Raw genomic sequence first — 20,724 nt, 5'->3', positions numbered from 1 at the left:
CGAAGGAATAATTTTTAATTCTCATACTATCCTCTTTCAATTTTAAAATAATCTTTTAACTGCTGCAAGTGAAACTGTTGAGAGAAAAACGAAGGTAAGCTCCGCTACCCAGAGCTAAAATGGCTGAAATGCCTTCTCTGCCCACACCCACGATGGACGTTTACTGAGAGGCTCCCAACAATCCTCTACTGGCCCCGCCCCTACAGCTCGGAACCCCTCCTTCCTACTACCCGCCCTTCCGTTAGGCCTCCGCTCATGACTGGCTGTCTGTAGTGTTTGTGACTTCTCCGGATGTTGCGTCACGCAGCGAGCTAAAGAGACTGCGCTCACAATCAGTAAGAGGTGGGCAGAGGGCGCGAGAGGTGGTGGTCGTTGCGTTGCGCCGGCCCGGAAGGGAAACTGCGCGCTTGAGTTGACCAGGGACTGAGGTAAGGCTTCCCCGGGCCGTGAGGCACCACGATCCACCTTACTACTGACACCGGCCCCGTTGGGCCGCTGCGTGCGTGTGGGGAGGACTGGAGGCGGCGGCGCTGCGGGCTGCGTCACGGGCTGGCGGCGCGTCAGGGCCGTCCTGCAGGTGACCGGGTGGAGGGGACGGCGACTTCGGGGCCTGGGGTAGGCGGGCCGGGGCCCGCTCTCTCTGCCTGCTTCTCCTTGGGCAGCGAGGTGCTGAATCATCCCCGCGGCCGGGCCGCCCAGGCGCCGCTGTGGTAGATAAGGGGGTGCCTGCGGCTGGTGTGCTGTAGAGTCGTGCGTTGACTTCGGGAGGCTGGAGTTTTTGCTGCCGGACTCTCATCCGAGTCTTGTGATCTAGCTGAACTTTCTCGGGGGACCAGGCACCCGAGCTCATCGTTGCACAGGAAAGTGTACGGGGTCGGTAATAGTACCCATTTTGTAGTTAAGGCCCCTGAGTCTCAGTGATCAAACATTCGCATGAGGCCACTTTTAGCCTGTGATAGAAGTAAAATTCCCACTGTGGAGGCCACTCTGAGCTGGTGCTCCTCAGTAGGTGTGTTGAGGTCTGAGAGGCACAGCACCTTTAGGCTGAGATGATGTAATGCCACGAAAGTGCTAGAATGATTCGGTATTTTTCCAGAGAATAGGCGTCAGTTTTGTACACCCCTCGCAGATCCCGTGACAGAATTGGAAGTACACTCAGGTATTTAAAAGCAAAGATTCTTAGCTTTTGGGGTGCTAGTTAAAATATATATTACTGTGCCCTATTCCTAGGGGTTAAATCCTTAGGACCGAAGTTAGACCTAGGAATCTACATTTTTAAGATACATCCCAGGTGGTTTCAATACCTTGAATACTTTTACATCATATTTTGAAGGGAAGTAATACTTGGCATGCTTGGTTTCCACTGATGTTTTATAACCTTGCAATGTAGTATGACCTTGAAGAGTTAATCACTTCTTGGATGACATTTTTCCTCTGCTCAGAGTTATTCTTAGCCCTTTTTAAAATTTTCCCACTGAATGCTGGTATAAATCTTCAGCCAAAACCACATGTATAAACTCCATCACACACCCCTTAATTCTCTTAAGATATTAAATCCACTCTGTATTGGACACATAAAAGTCATTCCTCTTGTTATTTTTCCGATTGGGATTTAAACCCATTTTGGTGGTCCAGCCCAAACCAGTTCTGTGGGATGGATTTCTTGAACTAACAAGGGACAAGCAGAGTATTCATCATTATTATTTTAAAAGGTCACTTTATTTCACCTTTTCTCCTAAGAGATGATTGGTTCTTTCTCAGAGCCGGTGGGTTGGTTAATGGGTGATTTTTTGTCTCTGTCTCTAACTAGCATTTCAGATCTGCTTGGTAAACCTGGTGCACCACCATGCTGGCCGCAAGACTTGTGTGTCTCCGGACACTACCTTCCAGGGTTTTCCACCCAGCTCTCACCAAGGCCTCCCCTGCTGTGAAGAATTCCATCACGAAAAATCAGTGGCTCTTACCACCCAGCAGGGTAAAGATAATCTGAATATTTTTATATTGTCTGTCTCTCTGTATGCTCCTGGGACCATTTTTTTGACAGATTGTGAAGCTCCCTATTCGACCATTAGTGATTTACTGAAACAGCCCTGAAAATGTACCAAATCAGCTCTTTCTCCCTATTAGTGTTCTGTTCCATCCTTATCATATATGAAAAAGAACTCCTGTAACTTCTCCTTTACTTACAGCTCTTGGAATTTCTCATTCAGAGAATTTAGAGTAATCTGTGAAGGATTGAGAGCTGTATGGTACAACAGAGAGATCGTGGAGCCTATTGTCAAAAGCTTAAGAATATTACCATTCGGCCAGTAACTTATTAATAAGTTACTAAACATGTCATTTCAGCTCTTGTTTAGAGAATGGGAAAACAAAATCTGTCAAGTTAGAGAGAAACCCATTTCCTTTTGTAGTAGATTTCTGCTCTAGCATTCAAATTAGGAGTATAAATTTTGAAATGTGAGGTAGATAAGGAAATATACAGAAGCTAGAAGAGACAACTTTTTTCTCTTAAATTAACTGTTCCACTGTTGAAAAGAGCTAAAATAGAGGTAGTAGTCATCCGTCCCTTTGGCTTTGTGTTAAAGGAAGGATTGAGCCCATTTCCCAGATGAAAAAATGCAGCTAATACTTAATGCATATCTTTTAAAAGTTAGTGTTTAAAATATGATAATTCTAGAGATATAAATAAAATTTGTAGTTTATGAAATAAACAGTTCTGAAACCTGAACTAAGAAGTTAGGTTGTAATGAATTAGTGAATCACTTTGAAGATAGAGCACAGGTAGGGTCTACATTTAATTTTTTAGATTGGCTAACATACTTTCATAGTGAAGTATGTATGATTTACATACATAGAAAGTACCAAGTTACATTATACAGAGTTTTCTAGGGTGATGAGATCCTCTGTTCTATTTTGTTGTTAACATTCTTTTGGTGTGGGTGGTGTGTGTCTTTGTTTCCATGTGTTTCAGGAATATGCCACCAAGACAAGACTTGGAATTCGGCGTGGGAAAACTAGCCAAGTACTCAAGGAGGCAGCTTTGGAGCCATCATTGGAAAAAATATTTAAAAGTAGGTGGCAGCCTTTAGTAAACTTGTGTTTTAAAAAAAGGTCCATGAACAGCATCCTTAAAGTATATGCAAACTTGTACATATTTGCATTTTGTGAGAAGAAGGGCAGTCATCCTCAGGTATCTGATGACCCTGACAAGGTTGGTACTTCACACTGAGCTCAGTGGTCCCCAGTCACGTTTCTTCCAGAAAAAAATTTTACTTTCACCATTTTTTTTAAGGATTATTAGTTAATGCGCCATGATCTGAAAGTTATAATCTGTTATTCAAGTTCATTTGAAGTCACGTAGAATCTTACTTCAAACATAATATTTGTATATGTGTCAGGTCAAGAGTAAATCACCAAAACATAGATGTTAATAAAAAGCTAGTTGTTCAAGAGGGGTCATCTTGACTGGCTGCCCATTTAGGGCCTCTCAGGAAGCAATACCCTAATGGCGTCAGTTTGGTTCACAGTTTGGATTTCAGCTTTGCAAGTTCAGAATCTAGATTGGTAATCTACCCAAAATCAAAAGGTCAATACCCATCTTCCCTGACTTAAAATGGAGTTATGTCCTGATAAACCCATCATAAGTTGAAGATGTCCTGAAGTTCAAAATATATTTAATATACATAACTTACCAAATATCATAGCTTAGCCTAGCCTACCTTAAGCATGTTCAGAATACTTAACATTAGCCTACAGTTGGGCAAAATTATCTAACACTAAGCCTATTTTATAATTAAGTGTTGAATCCTTCCTGTGATTTATTGAATCCTGAAAGTGGAAAATAGAATTGTTGGGTGAGTACAGAATGGTTACAAGTGTATCGGCTGTTAACCCTCATGATCAACTGGCTGACTGGGTGCCGCTGCCCAGCATCACAAGGGAGTATCATATTGCATGACAGTAGCCAGGAAAAGATCAAAATTAAAAATTCAAAGTACAGTTTCTACTTGAATGCATATGGTTTTTTAAAAATCTTAAGTTGGGGACCATCTGTATTTTAAAATGGGAGAGAGCCCTAGTTGGCATCCCTCAGGGCATTTCTGTTGGTCAGTTGGCCCTAGAAACCAAATTATATGAATCATAGCAACAGTGTAGTAACATTCTTAGGGAACAAGCTTTGACTAAGGGGAGCAAGATGCTCTTTGTGAATATCTCCATCCAGTTAAGAGTTGATAAATTATTTCCTCTCGGTACTCTAAAAACAGGAGCACCCTCTCCCTTGATCCTGCTGCATAAACACTAATTACATTTTTCTTTGGTTCATTTTTTTCTTGACTCCATGTAAAGCATCATCTTTGTTAATAGCACTTTAGACACAATATTAAATATAACATGTGATGTTAACATGTTTTTCTCATCTTTATTTTCTAAGAGTGTCACGAGAACACACATCTCTTATGAATAAAATAACATATATCACAGAAGTACCCCTACATCTACAGATACACCACCTCCGCAAATTTTGTTAGAGTGAACTTAAAGATTAATTAAGTCTAATCATTTTAGTCAAGACAGCAGTATTAACTTGCATTTCCTCCTGTGTTCTGCAGTTGATCAGATGGGAAGATGGTTTATTGCTGGAGGGGCTGCTGTTGGTCTTGGAGCTTTGTGCTACTATGGCTTGGGAATGTCTAATGAGATTGGAGCTCTTGAAAAAGCCGTGTAAGTAAATTGTTCTCAAACAGTTCGCGCCTTAAAGGTTCCAGTTTTCTTCTCATCCTTATCTTTCACCACTTTTGGAATATTTTGTGTCCAGTGTTCCAACTGTGTGGAAATACACATGAATAAAAATAGAATCTCTCATTTCCTTGGCATATATTTATTCAAACAATAAATAAAAATCTTTTACCAAGGTTATATATGTTTAAGCAAGAAGCAAATGTGTTGTTTTGTATATGTGCCAAGTGCTTATATGTTTTATATTACTTAATTTTTTATGGTAACTCCAACATGCATCATTATTTCCATGATACTGGAATAAGATTTAGAGCATTAAAGTGATATTTCTCAAGATCTCCCACCTAGTAAATGATTCAACCAAAATTCACATTCATAATTCTATAAATTAACTGTGTTTCTTACAGAATTTGGCCTCAGTATGTGAAGGATAGAATTCATACCACCTATATGTACTTAGCAGGAAGTATTGGCATAACAGCTTTGTCTGCCCTGGCAGTGAATAGAACTCCTGCCCTCATGAACTTCATGATGAGAGGCTCTTGGGTGGTAAGTTAGCTTGTTTTCGTTTTCCTTTCCCACTAAATAGCAAAAGATTAAATGAAAACTATCGGAGGAGGGGATTAAATGGAAAGAATACCTTACTATATTAAACAAATCTTTGTTCAGGTAATATATGAATTATTAGTGTAGCTGAAACAAAGTAGGAAATACCTTCTTAGGCAAGTCAGCTATTATTCGTTGTTGAATATGTATTTTAGTAGCAGCAAAGATGTTGGAACCCAAACTTACAGGAACATTCTACTTATCTAGCAGCAGATATCAAACAGCTCTATTTTGTAGTAATTTACTAAAAAATAAGGCAGATGAAAATCCATCTTATGTGGCACATATATACAATGGAATATTAGCCATAAAAAGAAACGAAATTGAGTTATTTGTAGTGAGGTGGATGGACCTAGAGTCTATCATACAGAGTGAAGTAAGTCAGAAAGAGAAAAAGAAATACCGTATGCTAACACATATATGGAATCTAAAAAAAAAAAGGTTCTGAAGAACTTAGGGGCAGGACAGGAATAAAGACGCAGACGCAGAGAATGGACGGGGATGGGGAACGGTAAGCTGGGACGAAGTGAGAGCGTGGCATGGACATATATACACAACCAAACGTAAAACAGATAGCTAGTGGGAAGCAGCCGCATAGCACAGGGAGATCAGCTCGGTGCTTTGAGACCACCTAGAGGGGTGGGATAGGGAGGATGGGAGGGAGATGCAAGAGGGAAGAGATATGGGGATATATGTATATGTATAGCTGATTCACTTTGTTATACAGCAGCAACTAACACCATTGTAAAGCAATTATACTCCAATAAAGATGTTAAAAAAAAATCCATCTTAGAGGTCAGTGGAGAATAGCTGTCACAAAAACCCAAGCACTCTATACCACTAGGAGTAGAATAGTGCTGGCACTATTCTGAACTTTTCTTGACCCTATATAAGGTTTTATATTCAGTGAGAGTTTCTTGAGCATTTGTTGTTTTACTAGCATTTTTTTATTTTAGTAGGAGAGGACAGGGTAGTCAAGTTTTGTGAAAAAAAAAAACAGCTTGGGCAAAGGAGAGGAGGCAGTCATTACAAGTGACTATAATCCCATTCAAGTGTTTGAAGTTCAAGTGTTTGAGGTCTGGAGTGTGAAGAAGACACAGTTAGAAAGGGTGTGTTTGATTGCCGAACTGAGGAGAGCACCTAAGCGGTTAGAGGCCATTGCAGATACTAGAACAGCAAAAGTATGATTTGTATTTGAGCTTTAAGAGCTAATGTGGAAGAGACGGGAAGCAGGTGTACCAGCTGTGCCTTTTCAAGGTCTGAAATGATGGTAATGCAAACTAGAGCAACGAGTATGAGACTGGAAGGGAATGGGAGATGGGAAAGTTTATATAACACACTTCCCACAGCAAATTCCCACTGATTCTTCCCATGGGCAACCCAAATCCCTATGACTTCCAAATCTGTAATGTTTCCACTCTTCTGTACTTTCCAAAAGGAGAACCATTTGCAGTTGTGTAGCCATTTAGACACTTCAGTATTAGGGTCTTGCTTCTCAGATGGGTGTCATGAATCTCCTAGCCTAGAGGTTATTGAAGGCACAGAATCAACTTGTTGCATTCTCATCAGGTATGTCAGTTTTAATCAGAGGTAAACAATTTAAAGCAATACTTTTGTAATAAAGCAAACTTGAAAGATTAAAATGTACAAAAGAGTTTAGCCCCTAAAATAAGACTTCAAGGAGGTTTTGTGCCTGGGCCATATTCTCAGGTGCTTGTGGGCATAAGATCAGTCTCACCTGCCTTTAGGGCTGCTTAAGTAAAATAGTTTAGAAAGCCAGACAGGTGCTACAGAGAGGAAGAAGCCTTTGGGAGGTGACAGACATACACACAGATAATGTCAAAGTTTGTACCAAGTGCTTTTGGAACAGAGTAGAGACATCTGACACTGCTTATTACAGCCAGGGTACCTTACCAGAAAAACTTTTCAGGCAAAGAGGTAATCCTTGAATATGTCAACCAGATAGGAAGGAGGTATTTTTAGGCACAATAAACAAAATTAGAGAGGTGTGAAACTGGGGCATGTTTGCAGCCTACCAGTTCAGTGTAGCTGGAGTGTAGAGTATGGGAAGGTAAAAGGCAAAAAATGAACCTGGATGAAGAAGGACTTTAAAAGAAAAATATATAGTTGTGTTAAATATCCTGAAAATGCTTTGCACAGAGATAGATGAAGTAGCTTTTAGTAATTGTTTCTCCATTGGAAGGTGGTGAAGTAGAACCCAGCGTGCTTTTCTGTGTTATGAGTGAAGGCTTTCACATTCTCAGCAAAAACAGCTGTTATGTTTACCTGTACTTTACCTCAGAGGTTGACCATTCAGATGCCCATGGGTTAGACATAATGCAGATAAGTAAGGCAGGCCTGGTATGTCACGTGGGATTTTGGCATCTAGAGAAAGCCTTCCAACTAAATGCGTTCACGCTCAATTGATTTTTGAATAGTTGGCCAAACAAAACATCTGCCTGGTCTTGCCCAAGGGCTGCAAGTTTGCAATTTCTGCTTTAAACTTCCTGAAGATTGATTATCATCTTTCATTACAAACATTTCTTCCTTGTTATGCACAAGGAATATTTAAATGTATAACAGTGGAAATCGAAGATAGACAAAGAAAGGGGATGAGGGCCAATTCAGCCAGAAAATTGGGAGGATAGAAATGCAGAATCTTATTTCTCATCTTTTCCATGTTCTTCTTTTTTTCAGGTTTTCATTTAGCAAGTATAGAATTTGAGACAATGTGATATATATATATATATATATATATATACATATATTCTAATTGGTGTATCATGACTAACTTTTTTTTTTTTATAAATTTATTTATTTAATTTTGGCTGTGTTGGGTCTTCGTTTCTGTGCGAGGGCTCTCTCTAGTTGCGGCGAGCGGGGGCCACTCTTCATCGCGGTGCGCGGGCCTCTCACTAGCACGGCCTCTCCTGTTGCGGAGCACAGGCTCCAGACGTGCAGGCTCAGTAGTTGTGCCTCACGGGCCCAGTTGCTCCGCGGCATGTGGGATCCTCCCAGACCAGGACACGAACCCATGTCCCCTGCATTGGCAGGCAGATCCTCAACCACTGCGCCACCAGGGAAGCCCATGACTAACTTTTTTAATGTTACTTGTGCTATACCAAAATAAATATAATTAAAAATAATTATTCTGGGATTTTTAAAGGGGTTTTGTTACACCTTTGTCTAACAAGAATAAAATTTTTTAAAGATGATGTTATCTGCCAGAGCTCTACTCATTCACTTAAAGTTGTCTGGAAAACTTTATGTACGATAGTAGGGGGTGCTCTCGCTAATTTGACCAAACTGAAATAAGCACAAGGCCTTTTAATGTGCTAGAAAAATATAGGATTCTGTTTATTATCCTTCATCTTTTTAAACATGGTTTATTGGAGGGACTAACTGGACTTGGAACCTGTGAGTTTCTACTTTGTTGTTGTATAAGGATCAATTTTTCTTAGTAATACATGTCTTTCAGACAATTGGTGCAACCTTTGCAGCCATGATTGGAGCTGGAATGCTGGTCCAGTCGATATCATATGACCAGAGCCCAGGCCCAAAGCATCTTGCTTGGTTACTACATTCTGGTATGTTCTGTTTTACAATTGTTGTTAATCTTAAATACTGCCTTTTTTGATGGCTCTTCACAGTCGTAAATGATATGTACACAATTCAATTAAGCCTCGTGTCTGCTAAATACTTATGGTTTTCTGCACTTATTCCTGGTATTATTGCCAGATCTCCACTCTGGAAAGTTAATGATTCTGATACTAAGACCATAGACAGCCCCAGTATTACACTTGCCTCTGGTGACAGTCTAATATATGCAGAGATTTCCTTTTATGTATTTTGTCTAATACCAGGAGGATTTCAGATCTGATACACATCACTTGAGAATTGTTCTTGTTGTATATCTTTAGAAAAATAAGAAACTGGGGGTCTCTACCAGAGAAGGAGGACGTAAGATGTGTGAAAGAATAGGAGCAGAGGTTTTTGCAGTGGAGCATTGGGAAGAAGAAAGCAGTCAAAAAGATCTTTGGAAATTCACTTTTGTGTGTGATGCGGTTAGCTGGGTCAGTAGATAGTTTTTGGCACAAAGTTACTGTGGGCAGGACAGAGGCTGACCAACCCTGGTATTGCAGAACAGTATTAATATTCCTTTAGGTATGTGTAATATTTTCCTTAATTATGGAAAGACAAATACTTTAAAGTTTACATAAAGTGTTTTCCATTGCAAGTATCCCAGGGTATTCTGCCTCTGGGTTGAGTAAAGAACACCAGATACAGAAACAAAAATGCTTTAGATGCATGATCTCTACCACAAGCCAAGACAAATTTTATAAGCATTTCCATGAAAATTCCAGGGAGACAGACTGAAATGTTTTTAACGTGGGTTAGTAAATGGAAATTCGTTTTGGGGTACCCAGTATGATGAATTTCCAGTGTGAAATACATCATTTGTATTCTTCATGTGCTGGCTTTGTTTTGGTGAATGTGAGAGAGCATGACTTCCCAACCTTGGTTTTCAAGCCTCTCTTCCATTAGGTCTTAGGTAATTCAACCATAGATATTTTCTATGGACCTTTACAAGACAGAACTTTTGTGGTTGGGAGGGCGATGGTCCCAATATTTTCTTCTAATACCAGTAACCTGCTTTTAAGAAAAAAATTACTTAAAACGTAGTGTGTGCATTTGCTTTAAAATTTAATACCTCTTAGTGCCATATAATATTCAAGGATTATTCAGCGTCTTAGCCAGTAAATAGAGTTCTACACCTGTTTCCCATTTTAGACACTGTTTCCTTGAATAAACAGGCTCAGTGTTATTTTATCTCTGATAAATAGTAGATCCACTTATTGAATTAAAGTAGCTATGTAGTTTTAATTCGAGCTAGAATAAGTAAGCCTTTCTACCTGTGTTGCTTAGAAAACCTCTTCTTATCTGATATTATCGTAACATATAAATTACTTAAGTTCTGGGTGTTTTTTTGTTTTTTTTTTTCTTTTTCTTTTTTTTTTTTTTTTGCAGTACGCGGGCCTCTCACTGTTGTGGCCTCTCCTGTTGCGGAGCACGGGCTCCAGATGCGCAGGCCCAGCGGCCATGGCTCATGGGCCTAGCCACTCCGCGGCATGTAGGATCTTCCCAGACTGGGGCATGAACCCGTGTCCCCTGCATCAGCAGGTGGACTCTCAACCACTGTGCCACCAGGGAAGCCCAGTTCTGGGTGTTTTATGTGTGTTGGAGGGCAGTCCCCAAGACCACCCATTCATTCAGCAATTTGTTAGATGGAGTCACAGGACTCAGCATATAGTTATACTCAGAGCTAAGGTTTATTACAGTGAAAGGATACACAACAGGATCAGAAAGGGAGAAAGATACAGGCAAAGTCTAGAGTGTGGAGAAATCCACACACAGGCTTTCAGTGCTGTCTCCTTCCTTTGAGGTCACATGGCAAGAATGCGAAATGTGCAGTAACATGTACAATGTTTCTGCCCAGGGAAGCCCATTAGAGACTCAGCGCCCAAGGTTTTTATTGGGGGCTGATCATTTAGGGACCCTCCTAGCAACTACCAAAATCCAGACACCCAAAAGGAAAGCAGGCATTCAGCATAACTCATTTTTTGCGTAAATAGTCTAACCCTAAGGTTAGAGAATGGTTCCAGTGCCAAGTTCTCAGATGCCAGCCAAGGACTAACCTTGCAAGCAGGTCTTTGTCAAGGTAGGCTTAGGTCTGCTGTGTTAACCCTTTCTCGCGCAGTATGAATGCCATTTTTTTCTTTTTTTAATTTGTTTTCAGAATTTGCTTTATTCTTCATAAACATCTTGGGAAGCTGTGTGTGCAGGCATTAGCCTGTCCATGTGTTCATGGATGTGGAAGCTGAGGCTGGGTGAAGTCACACAGCAGGAAGTGCCAAAGTCAAGACTGACACTCCCAATGTTATATTTCTCTTTTTTCTTTTTTTTTCCCCCATGAATTTATTTATTTATTTTTGGCTGCATTGGATCTTCGTTGCTATGCGCAGGCGTTTCTCTAGTTGCAATCAGTAGGGGCTACTCTTCGTTGTGGTGTGCGGGCTTCTCATTGCAGTGGCTTCTCTTGTTGCGGAGCATGGGCTCTAGGCACATGGGCTTCAGTAGTTGTGGCACGCAGGCTCAGTAGTTGTGGCACACGGGCTTAGTTGCTCCGCGGCACATGGGATCTTCCCAGACCAGGGCTTGAACCCATGTCTCCTGCACTGGCAGGTGGATTCTTAACCACTGTGCCACCAGGTAAACCCCCAGTGTTATTTCTTAAAGTCCAACTCTCTGTGTAATTCTTCATTCACTGGCATGATGGAGTTTCAGACCCCTTTAATCCAAAGTGGGTGACCTAAGGGCAACCACTCACAGAGTCAAAGAGACATCAAAGCCAGGTTTTGACCCAGGATAAACATCCCAATGCATTCTATTTTCATTTTTCATACAGATGTTTAATACCTTGTGGACACAGCTGCAGTCTCAATCAGGCCTAAGTGATACTGTGCAAGAATTACTGAAACGCTCGCTTAAAGCTAGTCTCTTCTGTGTTTTTCCCCTGCTTTATTGAGATATAACTGATACATGATATTGTATAAGTTTAAGGCATACAACATGTTGATTTGACACATTTATATATTACAAAATGATTACTGCCATAGCATTAGCTAACCTTCATTTCGTATTTACCGTATCTTTTTTATGATGAGAACATTTAAGGTCTACTCTCTTAGCAGCATTTATGATGCGGTATTATTAGCTGTAATCATGATGTACATTAGGTCCTCAAACTTGTTAATCGTAACTGGAAGCTTGTACCCCTTGACAGGTATCTCCACATTTTCGTCTCCCCCCAGCCCCTAGTAACCACCACTATGCTCTGTGTTTCTCTGTTTGACTTTTTTAGATTCCACGTATAAGTGAGATCATATGATATTTGTCTCTCTCTGTCCAACTTATTTCACTTAGCGTAATGCCCTCAAGATCCATCTGTATTGTCAAGAAGTGCAACATTTCATTCTTTTTTGAGTGAATAATATTCCATTATTTATATATACCGCATCTTCTTTATCCATCCATCCATTGACAAACACTTGGGTTGTTTTCATGTCCTGATTTCAGTTCCTTTGCTTATAAACCCAGAATTGGGATTGCTGGATCATATGATAGTTGTGTTTGTTTTTTTGAGGAACTTTCATACTTGTTTTCCCCAGTAGATGTACTAATTTCCTGAAGGGCTGTTTTCATTCACAATGATAATGTTGAGCTATTCTTATTAGTTTTGTAATTGATTTGTCCTTAAGCAGCAAACATCTATTGCCATTTAAGATTTTTATCAGTATCATTGGAAAAAATCTCAATAATCTCCTTGAAAGTTTTTCTTAAAATTTTGCTGTCAGTTGCAAAACTGATAGGAATTCTGATAGAAATGTCATACAGATGAATTTCTATCCAATATCTTTCCTAGAGCAAAAAATTTTTTAATTTTTCATCATCATGTGATAAAATATACCCTATTACTTGATCTAGAAATGTTAGTCTCAAGAGACACACTGGTATTAAAATTTCATTGTGAAGGTAGCTCTGTGCTTATTCCATGAGTTCAACTATGCACATTTAATGTTTAAGAAAAGGGTATAGTTGAGAATTCCCTGGCTGTTAGGACTCTATGCTTCCACTGCAGGGGGCCCAGGTTCGATCCTTGGTTGGGGAACTAAGATCTCACAAGCCACATGGTACTGCCAAAAAAAAAAAAAAAAAAAAAAAAAAGAAAAGGGTATAGCTTGCTCTACTCAATACAGAAAGAATACCTTATCTAAGATCTGTTTTTTTTAAATAAGAGATTTCTATTTACCTTTGCTAATGAAATTATTGTTACTACACTTTGGGTGGACATGTTTATAAATATCTAACAACTAAAATTGCTTTTTCCAAGCTGTGATTACATTCCCTATTACACAAGGTAACAGCAGCATCTGTCCGTGAAGTTCCTACTTTAAGATTAGCATCATATACTTATTCTTTCCTTTTACTGTGTTCTCTTTCAGCACAGTAGATTTGACCTTCAGTTAATTTAAGCCTTTCATCTCGGTTCTTCCAAATGTGAATATTGTTATAAAGACTATTGGTAGACTCAGATCCAAATAATGAACTACACTGAATTTGACATAGTTACTAAAACTCTAGGTTAATGTTTATACTTGTGTGAGTTTTGACTGATTGACTAGGAATCGTGTTAGTTGTGATTTAGAATTTGGGTAGGTACAAGTTTTAGTTGTGGGGTTTTGGGGATAGTGTCACCTAAATAAGGAGAAGACTTTTTGTAATCATGTTGTTTAACTATAAGCTATAATATGTTCAGATGGCATGTTAGTTAGAAGAAGCATTTTCCTTTTGGTTGTTGTTTAGTAAATATTTAACTGCCTGCTTGCTCTTTCTCCAGGTGTGATGGGTGCAGTGGTGGCTCCTCTGACGATATTAGGGGGGCCTCTTCTCATCAGAGCTGCATGGTACACAGCTGGTGTTGTGGGAGGCCTCTCCACTGTGGCCATGTGTGCACCCAGTGAGAAGTTTTTGAACATGGGAGCACCCCTGGGCGTGGGCCTGGGTGTCGTCTTTGTGTCCTCACTAGGTAAGCCACTGTGCTTTGATGCTTGGTTCTTGGTTCATGATGTCCTAAAATCATCTGACATACTCAGGTATCCTAATGGAGAGAATTTAGTAAGTGTCATTTTTAAAGGTTGGTTAAAACGTATATGGTAACTTGACTGGATTTGCTCATTTGGCATCATGGCAAACCATTATTATTGGTTTTACCAAATACATGTAAAATGGGAAAGTTGGTCTGGAGAACATGAAAATTGCTCTGATGCGGGAACTTTCCTATAATGTGGGCAAGTGACCCATTGCAAGAATGAGTATAATGGGTTTTGAACTGAATGTATGTAAAATTAGAGCACATACTCGGATGTTTCCTTATCTGTGCAACATGCCAAAGAAGAAAATTTTTTTAAGTGATGCTGATTGTAAATCCAGTTACAGAAAAATCCTTTTTCCCAGAAAAACTTTTTTTTCCCATTTTGATTTCAGGATCTATGTTTCTTCCACCTACCACTGTGGCTGGCGCCACTCTGTACTCGGTGGCAATTTATGGTGGATTAGTTCTTTTCAGCATGTTTCTTCTGTATGATACACAGAAAGTAATCAAGCGTGCAGAAGTAGTACCAGTGTATGGAGTTCAAAAATATGATCCCATCAATTCGTAAGTAGCCTTTAATGTCTTTTCTTTGTTGCATCAGGACATTTGTGTTGCTTTGGCCTATTTTGTTTTATGACTGTGTTAGTTTCCAAGGACGGCTATAACAAATTATATAAACTGGCTGATTTAAAACAATAGAAATTTATTCTCTCATAGTTCCAGAGTCCAGAAGTCTGAAATCAAGGTATTGTCAGGGTTGGTACCTTCTGAGGGCCCTAGGGGAGAATCTACTCCATGCCTCTCTCCTGGCTTCTTGTCATGGCCAACCATCCTTGGCATTCCTTGGCTTTCCTTGGCTTGTAGATATATCACTCTGATCTTTACTCCTGTCCTCATATGATGTTCTCCCTGTATCTCTGTCTCTTATAATGATGCCATATTGAATTAAGGCTCACCCTTCTCCAGTATTACCTCTTCTTAACTCACATCTTAATTATAATCGCAAAGACCCTATTCCCAAGTAAGGTCACATTCACAGGTACCACAGATTAGGACTTGAACAAATCTTTTGAGTTCAACCTGCAACAATGACTTTGTTGAATTTTACTATTTTATTTCTGTTATTATTTGGTCTGTTCTCTTTCCTTAGTAAGCTATGTATACACAGAACATTTGATTATATTGCAACTAACTGTAATAATTAGGTATATATTCAATTGATTCAGAGTATTTTACCTATTTTGTTAATTAGCCTTATAGTGCTTTTGTTGGTCAATTAATTTTGCGTGTGTGTGTGTGTGTGTGTGTGTGTGTGTGTGTGTGTGTAATTTATATTTAACAGACTTTAAAACTGAAGAAAAGATGTATTAGTCAAGTGTTATCTTTGGAAAGTGTACATAATTGAAATTTTTAATAGAAAAACCTATTTTATTAAAAATTAGAAACACTTCAATTTTTAATTTTTTATTAAAAATTGAAAATTCCATTTTGGATATATTCAACTGTAGCTGATGTTAAGTGGTGTATAATAATGCTTTTTCCTTTCCTTGGCCTCTCCACCAAAGTAGGTTATTTTATTTAAGTAATTTTGTTGAGTTTCATGGTGTCTATCACATTTTTTAAAGTAATTTATTTTTATTTCTTTAAAACTTAATGTAATGATTTTTTTAAACATTGCTATAATGCTTACAGATTTGTAGCAGGTTTTTGGGGGGTAATGAGGGGAGGCATTGAGGGAGTGTGTTATATTTTAAAATGCCAGACTTGTGTCTGACACATTTCTGTGAAGGTGTTTCTTTGGTTTTTATTTTGATTATTTCATTGTCTATCACCCATTTCTTTTTTTTTTTTTTTTAAAGCAAGATACTGTACTCATAGTAGAGTATCAGAATATAGTGATTTTTAAAACTGCCCTTTAACACTTAAAAGATTAATCTGCCAAAAGAAAAATCTTGATAGTTTTCTAGTCCAGGACTTCCTTAGTTGGCGACTTTTTTAAAATTTCCATTTCACATACCTGGGACAAATAATCAGTGTTGTGCTTTCTTCTCTCCTACATTAAGAAATAGTTTTTGTCATTGTTACAAGAATTACATCATGTTTAACAGGCATAATTTCTTTTCTAGGATGCTGGGAATCTACATGGATACATTAAACATATTTATGCGAGTTGCCAGTATTCTAGCAACTGGAGGCAACAGAAAGAAATGAAGTGACTCAGCTTCTGACTTCCTTAATACATCAGATATCTAGCTTGTTTAATAGGGGCAGATATTCTTTAAATAGTTTGTGCAAGCAGCTTTCGTTGAAGTTTAGAAGATAAGAACTTGTCAACATGTTTCAGGTGTTCCAGTAATGTGATGCTTCAGGTCTGCTTTTTCTTCTGGAGAATAAATTCAGTAGTTCTCTTCCAAATAGCACACATATTTTCAATTGTGTTTGAGTAATTCTAAAATGTTAAGATGAATATGAAAACCAAGTTTTGTGTTGCAGGAATTTAAGTATTTTATCTATTTTTAAATTTATTTGGTTAAGTGAAATTTAGCAAACTTGTGTACCTGCATTTTTCATTTTGGATTGCAAAATATTAACAAGTAATGTCATAAGTGATGTAGGGGTTTGGTAAAGGGACCAGAGAGAAGTAAAGCGACGCCTGCAGTCTTTCTTTGAATACTTAGAACTTAGCACTCATGTAATTGTGGTGAGCCAGTGAGGGGGTCTGGATGTTTGGAAACAAGTCATGGCTGTACATCTGCTGAACTTATCAGAAGCACTGAGCAGAAGACAAAGACATAGGTGATTCTCCAGGCTCTCCTTACGATGTGGATGTGATCATGTTTGGCTTCTCATTGTTTGACACTGTTAGGAGAGTCCACAGTGCTAATCATGTGGAGAATTCCTGTTACATATATTATGTGTGTGTGTAAGTCTTACTTTTGAATCGTCTAGTAGAACAAAACATCCTTAAAACACTCAGGAAAAAAATACTCGAAGCAGGAAAATTATTGCATTTTAAGTATACAAACAATATGTGCATAGTTGCTGAATATTTTTGCAAATTTATTGAAATGTTTAAAGGAATAAATGCTTGCCTTTCTTATCTCTTCAGGCTTTAACTTTTATATCAGAAAAGCCTATTCGTGGTTTACACTTGAGATTATGAAAGCAGTTTTCCCCCTCAGATTTAGTTTCTTGCATTCCCTCTCAGAGGAGTCACTAAAAAAAGGGAGGCAGGGCTTCCCTGGTGATGCAGTGGTTAGGAATCCGCCTGCCAATGCAGGGGACACGGGTTCGGGCCCTGGTCTGGGAAGATCCCACATGCCGCGGAGCAACTAAGCCCGTGCACCACAGCTACTGAGCCTGCGTTCTAGAGCCCGCGAGCCACAACTACTGAGCCCGTGTGCCTAGAGCCCATGCTCCGCAACAAGAGAAGCCACCGCAATGAGAAGCCTGTGCACCTCGACGAAGAGTGGCCCCCGCTCGCTGCAACTAGAGAAAGCCCGCGCACAGCAACGAAGACCCAACGCAGCCAAAAATAAATTAATTAAATAAATTTATTTTTAAAAAGAAGAAGGCAAAGCGAGGCTTCTTTCATGAACTATATCAATCAAAAATGTAATGGAGAAAATGCTTCACTAGAGTTTCCCCTAGCAGAATTCTCCTTTCCTCCATAGGCCATTATTTAACTCCCTTGTGCCATTTATAAGTTTTTTGATACAGAAGAGTTATTTTTGGAAGTTCTTATGAATGAAATAAGTGTATGATTATTGAGATAGTTGGTGTTTTGACAAATATTTACTACAGTAATCCATAAATAACTATTCTCCCCACCTCAAGTTACATAGGATGCCTATTTCTGAAATAATAATGGTTCTAGCCAGATGGTGATTGGTCTGTAATTTTTCCAGCTGAACCATATGCATATCATTGAATAGGAGATTTGTTCAAGAAAGCAACTTATTCCCTTACTGATGTAGTATATAGAGTATGGTATGATTATAACTATATAACTATGGTCCTTACAGCTAGACTGCATTTATCTGAACCCCAGCTCTTCCACTTATTCCTTACGTGACCTTTGGCAAATTACTTACCCTCTCTGTGCCCATTTGCTTATCTGTAAGATGAAGATGATAGCAGAACCTACCTCATAGGGTTAAGGTGAAATGTGCAGGCACTTAGTACACGTTTAGCTGCTGTTGCTGGCTGGTTTTGAAGGGTTTTTTCCTAAGAAAGATCTATGAAACTTCTGTGTGTTCCCTTCTCTACCTTAGCCCCTGTACAGTGTGATCTTAGAGTGAAATCTTACCGGTCCTGTTGTTGTCAGTCACGTTTTAGCACACAAAGTTTATATCCTTATGTTGGGATGATATACACACAACACAAAATGGTATAATTTCAACAGTGGTATCAGGCAAAGGCTTATCTAGAAAATAAAGGGGGGTTTTTTGTTTATTTTTTTTTAATGACAGCATTTTATTATAGCACTTTTTCTGATTTTGCTAAGACAGTGAAGACTTCAATATAAAATGTGAATATAAGTTAAAATATTATAATAGGTCTTAAGTGATAACAGAAGAAAAATCACTATTTCTCTGGCTACTGTTAACATACCACCGGGGTTTTTTTTCCTCACATCACTCAAGGGAAGAGTGGAGACCTGCAAATCGATGGGCTTTAGGCAAAAAAAAAAAAAAAAAAAAAATCCATTTCTCATTTTCTGAAACATCATCTGATCTCTTAGGAAGGATGTCATGTCTTTATTAGCTCATTAATCGTGCTACCTGTTCTAAAATGCAGTATTTTTCAGACTTCATTTCTGAAATGTGTGTTCCATTTCATGATTCTTTTCCACCAAACTAAACAGCGTATCTTTAAATCAGTGGCGTCTTAGAATTGAAGAAATAATGGTATTTTTCGATGATTTGTTTTCCATTTCTAATAGTTCATTGTCCTGTAGGAACTGGTATCTGATGATTCAGAGAATCTTCCACAACCTAGCCCCACCCAGTTACGTACTTCATACAGGTTGAATTGGACTGATTTCCCAGCAATGCAGAATGACTCCGAAACAGGAATGCCAGTAGAAGTTGAGAGAGAAAGATTTTGTGGTTTGGCGTGATCTGGCTGTTCATAAAAGGGATTAACGACTTGGTTCAGTTCAGTACTCCTTGAAGGAATGAACTCTTAGCACCAACTGTGGGGAGAAACCAGGGTGGATGAGACCCTTTTCACCCTGCTGTCACAGTCTGGCTGGGAGCTTGTCAGCTAGAAGACAGCATCAGATGGGCAGAGGCAGTGGGTGGTGGCCAGGAGAGATCTCATAGTGAGAGAGGGCCGTTGGCCCTGCTGACCTTTGAGCAGGGAATGCCGGAGACAGAAGCCCTTACTGTTGGTGGGGAATTTTGTGCCTGAACACAACAGCATTAAATTTTTTTTTTTTTTTTTTTGCTGTATAGTTGATTTATAATGTGTCACTTTGTACAGCAAAGTGACTCAGTTATACACCTATATACATTCTTTTTTTATATGCTTTTCCATTGTGGTTTATCACAAGGTATTGAATATAATACCCTGTGCTGTACATTAGGGCCTTGTTGTTTATCCATTCTAAATGTAATAGTTTGCATCTACCAACCCCAAATTTCCAGTCCGTCCCTTTACCTCCCCCCATAACAGCATTAATCTTTACAAGTCACTTTTTTTAAGAGATCAGGTCAAGAGATAGGCACTCTATTTGGTACCATGTTGCTAAAATGTGAGAAACAGCAACAAATGACCCAAGGTAATTGTGAAGTGATTATTGAGGAACTACAAAAGCATTATGGAGACTACTCACTACAAGAGTTCAGAGAAAGGGGGCAGTTTCACTATGCTGAGTGCCCACAGGAACACAGGTGTCCTACACACACCAGCACAGAAAGGCTGGGGGCTGGAGGGGGCTCCCAGCTTTGGTGGGAAGGGGCGTGTCTGGGGCAGCCTTCCCGCAAAGCATCATGGGAAGCGTCTGGACCTACTTTGCAGAGAGCCCAGCCTTCTCCGCCTGCAAACCAAATGTGTTTGTGACTCTACTTGTGTGCTCACAAATTATGTCACCCTTATACTGGGTGCCTCAGAAAAGTATGGTCACCTACCTCATTTAAGTAGAAGACGTATTTTAAAAGAAGTTGGGGAATTCCTTAGCGGTCCCATGGTTAGGAATCCACGTTTCCTCTGCAGGGGGCACGGGTTCGAACCCTGGACAGGGAACTAAGATCCCTCATGCTGTTTGGCACGGCCAAAAAAAGAAAGAAAAAAAAAGTTGGAGAAATTATGACAAGATTTTCACTCTTGTTATTTCTGAGCGGCAGAAAAAATGGGCATTTGGAAGGGAAATGGGGTGTTCAGTATCTTTTTCGGTATATTATATCTGCCCGTAAGTAGTTTTTTAGAAAAGTAAGTCCATATGGAGAGAAAATACATTGAACACCTCAAAAGAAGCTTTTCAGATTTTAGGACCTTAGTGGGAAAGCAGAAACTCTCTCCACCCTGTGGCCTTTGGCACCATCTCACCTCTGAGTGGAACTGAACCCAGAGCCTTCAAGGCCCTTTTAGCCCTGAGGTGCTGTGTCTGCAGTGACATCAGGGTTGAAGTTTAGCCCAGGATGGCAGGGCTCTGTCAGCACCTT

The 20,724-nt window shown here is 39.4% G+C and overlaps 1 protein-coding gene across 2 annotated transcripts; it reads left to right on the top strand.

Annotated features, from left to right (window-relative positions):
• The first annotated feature begins 293 nt into the window (after positions 1-293).
• Positions 294-16,482, top strand: GHITM (growth hormone inducible transmembrane protein). 2 transcript variants are annotated; one of them, XM_065894070.1, is made up of 9 exons: positions 294-499; positions 1,811-1,975; positions 2,972-3,071; positions 4,611-4,722; positions 5,145-5,286; positions 8,822-8,930; positions 13,802-13,990; positions 14,449-14,620; positions 16,183-16,482. In XM_065894070.1, exons 2-9 carry the CDS (start codon positions 1,847-1,849, stop codon positions 16,265-16,267), a joined length of 1,038 nt encoding a protein of 345 aa, XP_065750142.1. In that variant the 5' UTR covers positions 294-499; positions 1,811-1,846; the 3' UTR covers positions 16,268-16,482. The 2 variants fall into 2 exon arrangements, with proteins under 2 accessions (XP_065750142.1, XP_065750141.1); XM_065894069.1 differs by having other exon boundaries at positions 309-428.
• Positions 16,483-20,724: the final 4,242 nt, after the last annotated feature.

The sequence above is a fragment of the Phocoena phocoena genome, chromosome 16 (genome assembly GCF_963924675.1).
Source record: "Phocoena phocoena chromosome 16, mPhoPho1.1, whole genome shotgun sequence".
NCBI classification, from domain to species: domain Eukaryota; kingdom Metazoa; phylum Chordata; class Mammalia; order Artiodactyla; family Phocoenidae; genus Phocoena; species Phocoena phocoena.
The sequence above is the reverse complement of the archived record's forward strand: the minus strand, read 5'-3'. Positions and strand labels throughout refer to the sequence as shown.